At 36.6% G+C, this 8,263-nt stretch overlaps 1 protein-coding gene across 1 annotated transcript; it reads left to right on the top strand.

Moving 5' to 3' along the window:
* The first annotated feature begins 227 nt into the window (after positions 1-227).
* On the top strand, positions 228-5,263 carry LOC145672694 (uncharacterized). Its single transcript, XM_081741862.1, has 2 exons — positions 228-702; positions 5,250-5,263. Exons 1-2 carry the CDS (start codon positions 228-230, stop codon positions 5,261-5,263), a joined length of 489 nt encoding a protein of 162 aa, XP_081597988.1.
* Positions 5,264-8,263: the final 3,000 nt, after the last annotated feature.

The raw sequence follows: 8,263 nt of genomic DNA, 5'->3' as shown, positions 1-8,263 counted from the left end.
ATTAAAATTTCCAAACAATTAGTACAGGAAATACGTTTTTTAATTTTTGATGACTGAAAAAATATTTGTGAAAGTTGAAAACATCTAGAGAGTAATGAGATTTAATACTATCTTCAAAGGGATTCTACAGAGAAGGGTCTCAGAATCTTAAATCAATATTTTGAAATACATGTGGCCTAAACAAATATATGTATGGACAGTACTATGAACAGACGGATGGAGTCGCCATGGGATCACCACTTTCACCAGCAGTTGCGAATTTCTTTATGGAAGATTTTGAGCAAAAAGCATTAGAACTGACACCTTTCAAGCCGTCATGTTTTTATAGATTCGTAGATGATACGTTTGTCATCTGGCCTCACGGGGAGAAGACACTGCATTTGTTCCTAGAATTTCTTAATGAACAACATAGTAATATCAAGTTCACAATGGAGATTGAAAAGGACGGATGCTTGCCATTCCTGGACATTCTCATCCGCCGGAAGCCCGATGGTAGTCTCGGCCATAGCGTCTACAGGAAACCTACTCACACTGACCTCTACCTCAATGGCAACAGTTTTCATCATAAGTCACAGCGAAACACCGTCATCAGCACACTAGCACATAGAGCGAAAGACATCTCAGACGAAGAATCCCTACCTCGGGAACTGGATCATCTCAAAAAGACGCTACTCCAGAATAATTACAAGAAGCATGATATCAGTTTGGCCCTGAAGAGGACCTTTTCTGAACAGAGGAAATCCAAAGAAGAAACTGAAGAACCATTGAGTATAGCAGTTTTACCATACACTGGACAACTTTCTAGAAAGATCTCCCGGATTCTGAAAAAACACAACATTAAGACCACACACAAGCCGCCACCAAAAATCAGAAACTTACTTTGCCCGATCAAAGATGACTTGGGCTTAAAGACACCAGCCGTGTATCGTATACCCTGTGAATGCGGAAAGGCTTATATAGGACAAACAGGACGCACCATTGAACAACGTTGCAGAGAACATGAAAATTACATTAGATTATTCCATCCAGAAAAATCAGGTTTAGCTGAACACAGTTTAACAGAAGGCCATAAAGTTTTATTTAAGGACACATCCATCATTACCAAGAGCACCAATTACTGGACCAGGATAGTTGCCGAATCTCTTGCCATAGTTCATGAACCGAACAACGTTAATAGAGACATTGGATTTCAACTCAGCCCCCTGTGGAACCCGGTCATAGGAACCACAGCAAAGAAAACGACACACAAACATCCAGGTAACCCTCAGCCAATCAGTACCACGGACTACGGAACATAGCCAGCCAATCACAGCTCCAGTTTTTAGATTGAATCAGCCAATCAGGAACCAGCATTTTCAGCTAATCAGGAACCAGCATTGTCGCCAGCCCAGAGTATATATTACTTATATCCGCTGATCTCTACGTAATTGCCCTGATGATGAGAACGATGACAGCTCTCGAAACGTTGGCCTATCCACCAGTTTTCACCTGGCTGATTGCCCGAGAAGAACTTTATCATATACGCCGCCAGGAAAGCATCAAATCTTACTTCAAATATATGCATATGGGAAAAATGAAATTAACATTTTACCTGTATTATTATTTACATCTCCTTAGATATGAAACTTTATATTTCTTTAAATATCACGCGCTTTATTTTACACTTGTACTTCTAAACATTTTTTGATCTTTTTTTCATGGTGATGCTCGAAAGAAATAATGATATGTTTATGGGTTTTTACTAACTACAAATGTATAAATTTCATAAGATTAAAAACACAAACACAACACGCATATATACACTCCTTATGTTGGCACACTATAACAGAAACAAATTGAACATTTGAACAATCACTAACAACACAATCACAGTATAAGTCTCCTTGTTTTGGATGCTGCCAATCTTAAAACAATTGTGTCCAGATCGAGGTTTCTGGTGATGTCCTTGTAACTCAACAAAACAAGATTGGCACGTGCAGTTAATGTACAACTCCTTTTGAAAAAATGCCCTAACAAAGAAGGAATTCCTCTCACCTGAAGTAGTTCTATATAAAGGTTGACCGGCTTCAGGGCAGAAATTTAGTAAAGAAAATATTCAAATTTACAAACGTATAATTTCTAATTGTTTTGTTTTTAGTAACTGAAAAAATACTTTTTGCATAACAGCTGTGAGTTCCATTTTATCACAACACATTTCAATTTTTAGACGTCGTGGACCCCGTAGCCAGGTCACGCGGACCCCTGGGGTCCGCGGACTCCAGTTTGAGAACCACTGTTCTAGACTCTTTGGAACATACTATCAACAATCATTTAGGATGATTGCTAGTAAAGTCATGTTTAAGTAAAAATAATCTGTTATGATCTGGTACTCGAGCATTCAAATAAGAAATAACTCCAAAAAAATTTCCTGTTCTAGCGCAGTTACCTTCTTTCTCGAAACGAAATTGATAAGAGAAGTAACAGTTCATTAAATTTTCTTTGTATAGTACAATTCATACGAAAGTATACATGAAATTCTTCTTTACATTGTACAAATAAGAATTCGAGATTAGTTGCTTTCGTAGGCACTAAAATGTTTAAGTTAAGAACTAATTATTTAAACAGCTATTTACTTATTTCTATTGAAGATATCTATTCTTCAAAATGAAACTACATTAACAAATTGTTACTTTTGTGGGCTACCCCGTAGCCTCATCGGCACAGCGCTCGCCTTCGGCGCGTCTGGTTTCGGGTTCAAACCGTACTGGGATTCCTCGGATTCAAACCGATAGTGATTTGGATGTTACTTTAAGCTATAGGTCCCGTTTCTTTATAGCTTCCCTGCTGAAGAGAGACGCTAAACTCCCCAACGCACACTGTTTTAAGTCAAAGGTGATATTTCACATTTATAAAGCATTATACATATTATCATCCAATAAGGTTCAATTTTTAATTGAAAATTCTGTTTTTCCTATAAGTGTAACTACTACCTCCGTTTAGTCCGCTGCATTTTTTGTTTACATACCAGAAGATTACAAGGTATTCATTTACAAAATAGTAACTTTGCATGATTAGGCTTACGTCTAATGATCTGCTTGAACATTTGATTCTGGCACCAAAAATTGGCAACAATTATTAAATTATTTTAATATAAGTATCTAATAATTCACCCCCGATAAAGATTAAGTGAATCGAACTTATCTTTAGTTTAAAGATATATTATTCCAAGTTACTTAACAAATTGTCAAGTTGCTGCTACACTACAATTCTCATTCTTCAAGTGAACTTCGGTGTATCTTCAGAAACCAGCATCGACCAACTTTCAATTACAACCATGTTCAACTCACAACAAGAGTAAATAGAATTCAGAAAAGGAAACTTTTCTTACTCCGTTATCACGTGACATAAAACGTAGTCAAAATCCCCCACCCCTCTCTCTCTCTCTTCATGTCCAATATACAGAAAAAAAAACATACGCCTGTGTGATTTAGAGCGAAGCAGTTGCGACCCCTGTTGAGGGATGCTGTCTTTTCAATCTCTCGCATATTAACCGAAAGCCAATGACTCACAGCAAAAGGATGTTTTCAGTTGCAAATTCCAAAAAGAACAGGAAGAAGTAAACTCTTCGTCCGTAGATTAAGGTAAAAGTATATTTTTCTGAACACAAATACATGTTTGCCGATAGAATAACCATAAATTATTTTTCTCCTGCAGCGAAGGTCGTTTGCACATGGAGCATTGTATATATACATATACATATATATATATATATATATATATATATATATATATATATATATATATATATATATATATATATATATATATATATATATATATCACTCTAAAGTACATTTGAAAATACAATTTCTTCCAACATTTCAGTCAGTGTTCGAATTAAATTTTCGAACGAGAGGGGGTTGCTTATGTATTGCTGCTGTAAATGTAGAAGGCGAAAATTTATGTTACTTCTGTGATACGAGCCGGACATAAATTTTTATCGATGGGGAATTTCCCCGGCATCCCCCGTTAATTCGAACTATGATTTTAGTTAGGGGGCTGGAAAAAATTTAGGGGGGGCTGAGCCCGCCCTAGCCCCCCCGTGACTACGGGCCTGAGTGGCATTGATTAAAGCATGTCTGCTCTTAAGTGAAAGTGTTTCTTATACAAATTTGACAGTTGATTCAGAAATAATTTACTTCAGCTTTTAAAAATGTATTCACTGTCCTGGAGAAACTTCACTACAACAATATCCAACAAAGCATACTGTGCTGCATTTATTGAAGCGAGCGTTAGTGAAGCTTCTTCCATTCCAGTCAATCGCCATTCGCGCATCTGACTCTGTCCATTTGTAACACGACAACTCTCACAAAACTTCTCCGATTTTAATGATGCTTGTAATATGCATTCCTTCACTTGCACAAATAGCCTATTATAACATTTCATCGAATTTAAGAGGTAAAAGCCACCCCATGTTACATATTGGAGCATTCATACAAAACAATTTTAGAGTATAATCCAACGAATATATTATTCGATTTTGATAAACGTAATGTATATATTCTGTGTTTTAATCGCATTCGAGCGGTTTGGGTACAAAATCTCGCGGACCCAAACCTCACTGGGCAAAACTTCACCGCCCAAAACCTCGCGGGACAAATTTTCGCCGGGCGAAAACCTCGCGGTTCTAAATCTCGCCGAGCTAATATCTCGCCTGACTAAAACATCGCCGCCGAAAACCTCGCGTCTAAAAATCTGGACTGGACAAAATATCACCTTGCCAAAATCCCCTGTCCCAAAATATCGTCTGCCGAAAGCTCTCAGTCCTAAATCTCGCGACACAGAATCTCGTCCGTCCTAAAGAAAACCTTTAAGACCAAAGTCAAAGGTAATTTATATATATATATATATATATATATATATATATATATATATATATATATATATATATATATATATATATATATATATATATATATATATATATATATATATATATATATATATATATATATATAGATAGATAGATAGATAGATAGATAGATAGATATTGAGGTCCTGAACACGTATATGCAGTGTGTAGGTTGTTTTATTCAGTATAGTAACCCAAGACTTCAAATCGAAGGATTCGAGATTGTGGTTTTTATTTTACATGTACTCGTTCATGTTCATTCATTTTAAACTAATTCATTAATATCACAGGGCTGCAAATTGAGAAAAAGTTAATGTTGTTTTTTGATTAATACGTGAACTTAATTCTTTGTTCCTAGCTGATTACGAATAATGAATTCGTTTTTCCCTGTCACGTAAGGTTTTCTTACAAATTAATGTCAAAATTTGGGCCTTCTTCCGTATTCAATACTGCTTTATTATACCTTATTTCTTATCTTCTATCAGACTAAGCAGCTTATTATGCTAAATAACTGAACATGTTTTGTTTAATGTGAATGCAGACAGACAAAGAAAAGAATATAAGACTCTCTACACATACATATTACTACATATATACATATAATATGGAAATATATACGTTGTAAAATGGAAATCAACACAGTCATATTACATACATATTTTTTACATCTTTTTAGCACGCTTTCTCTTATAAGCTTTCCTAATTTTCTTGTGATTTTTTTCTGAAGTTTCTCTGTGCAATGTGCAACAGTAGTCAGCCATCATGCTAACACTCCAAAGTGGCTGATACCTTTTCTCCATATCCCTCATGTCTTGGTGGAACCGTGCGCCTTGTTCCTCACTTAATTCTCCAAGATTTGGTGGAAAGTAATCAAGATGAGAATGCAAAAAACTCAACTTGAGATTCATGTTGGAACCCAGTTCTTGAAATTTAACTAACATATTCTCAACAACTTCTCTGTAATCAGCACTTTTGTGGTTCCCCAGGAAGTTCACCACCACGCTTTTAAATGCTATCCAAGCATCCCTTTCAGCATTAGTCATTGTTGCCTCGAAGCTTTTATCCTTCGTTAACTTCTAATGTCTGGGCCAACGAAGACACCTTCTTTCACTTTGGCACATGAAAATGAAGGAAATTTGTTGCATATGAACTTGAAACATTCGCCTTCCTTGTCGAGTGCCTTAACACATTGTTTCATCAATTTTAATTTTATGTGAAGGGGAGGAAGTATAACTTTCTCAGGACTGACTAAATTTTGTTGAATGATGCTTTTTGATCCTGCGTTCAGTGTTTTCCGTAATGACCACTGTTTCCTTCCCCAGTGGTCATTTCGTGCCCTACTATCCCGCTCGCAGATGTAACATGGTATTTTTTGTATAGCTACCTTGTTGCCGAAGTACAATGCTCAAAATCTTCAAATCTCCACACACCACCCAACCATGTACCTCGTATTTAATTTTATTAAGAACAAATTGCACATTGCCGTATGTTTCTTTCAGTGACACAGAATGAGCAATGGGAACTGAGGGGAACTTATTTCCATTATATAACAGAACAAATTTTAAACTTGTTTTATTCGAGTCAATGTCCAATCACTAGAAAGGCAAGGGAAATTTAACTTGATCAACAAACCTGACACATCACAACAAAACACGACAGAACCTTCTTTTGAGAAATACTGCACAAACTCTTTTTCCCGATATCTGTACCAGGAAAATGTTCCACAGGCCAGCAAGTTATTTTCATTAAGTCTGGAACCAAGAAGTTCAGCAGATTCTTTAGACAGATTTATGTCTCTAACTAGATCATTGAGCTGGCGTTGAGTGAGTGGTATAGGATCACGAGATCCGCTAGGGGGGTTGTAAACTTCATCTTCTATTTCACTATTTTCCACTGAATCACTGTACGAACTAGGATCACTTACGGACTCAAGACTTGATGGAGGTGTCGGAACAGGCAAGTCTAGGCCGTGCAGCACAGGTCTCATTGCAGAGGGAATATTGGGATACACTATCTTTGTCTTGTTTCGAGTATTGTGTCCTACGATTTCACAGGAACAGAAGTAGCAATCGTCGCTGTGGTTTTTGGGTTCTCTCCACAGCATTGGTACTGCGAATGGCATAAATGACCGCTTTCCAGTACTCCACTTCGGTAACGATTCCACACAAGATCTACACAGATTGTGTAGAGTCCACGATTTATCTTGATCTCCAAGTTCCATACGGAAGTATGGGAAATATGCCCTTCTTACAAAATCTGTAATTTTCTGTTTCTGTTTGTGTGGAACAAATTCACCACAGATGTAATAAAATAAATCTGGTCTATTCTTACAACCACGAGATGCCATTGGAACACAGTATTCAACGGGCTATAAAAGAGAACTAGCCTAAGATATTAACCTTTCATACTATTGAAGCCCATCTAAGATTTGCGATAATTAAATATGAAATTTATTTGAAATGAGATAACAAGGTTCAATATAGAAATATTTTAAATATTCATGCAGGCACAATTTCAGTTAATTTAATTAAACTAAACTTTCTTACATTTAAAACACATTCATTTTTATTACCACCTGGATAATTTCACCACGTACTGGTGACATCTAGCGTCAATCAGTTAAATTACGCTTAAACATGCATACCGCAATCAACATATATAAATCGTGAATTGTAAGAAATTCTTACGTGATATGAGAAAACTAGTGCCAGTTTCGGTTTCAGCATGTTCAAATACATATAAAACGCCAAAAATTATATAAACAACAGAACCTATGCGGCCCTGTGTATTTTAATGCTTCTGGCTTCTGAAGGAAACATGTTGCTTAAGTTTCTTCTTGTTCTTGTCCTATTATTATTATTATTATTATTATTATTATTATTATTATTAGTAGTAGTAGTAGTAGTAGTAGTAGTAGTAGTAGTAGTAGTAGTAGTAGTAGTAGTAGCAGTAGTAGTAGTAGTAGTAGTAGTAGTAGTAGTAGTAATATGAAACTGAATATTAAGAAATTCATTGGATAAACTTTATAGAGAGGTTTCATCAGCAAGGTTTTGGCCAAGCGAGATTTTGGTCCTCGAGGTTTTTAAAGGCGAGTTTTTGACCAGGCGAGATTTTTACCGACGAAGTTTTGTACACGCGAAGTTTTGGATGGCGAGATTTTTGGTATGCGTGGTTTTGACCAGGCGAGACTCTGGCTAGGCGAGATTTTGGCCCCGAGATTTTAGGGCAACGAGGTTTTGGACACGCGAAGTTTTGGGTGACGGTGTATTGGGTATGCGAGGTTTTGGGCACACGAGATTTTCGTCCGGCGAGATTTTAGCCCGCGAGGTTTTTGGAGAAGAGATTTTGTCCGAATCCCGGTTGGAGCATCCT

The sequence above is a fragment of the Thermobia domestica genome, chromosome 16 (assembly GCF_964235325.1).
Source record: "Thermobia domestica chromosome 16, izTheDome1.hap1.1, whole genome shotgun sequence".
Taxonomy (NCBI): Eukaryota; Metazoa; Arthropoda; class Insecta; order Zygentoma; family Lepismatidae; genus Thermobia; species Thermobia domestica.
The sequence above is the reverse complement of the archived record's forward strand: the minus strand, read 5'-3'. Positions and strand labels throughout refer to the sequence as shown.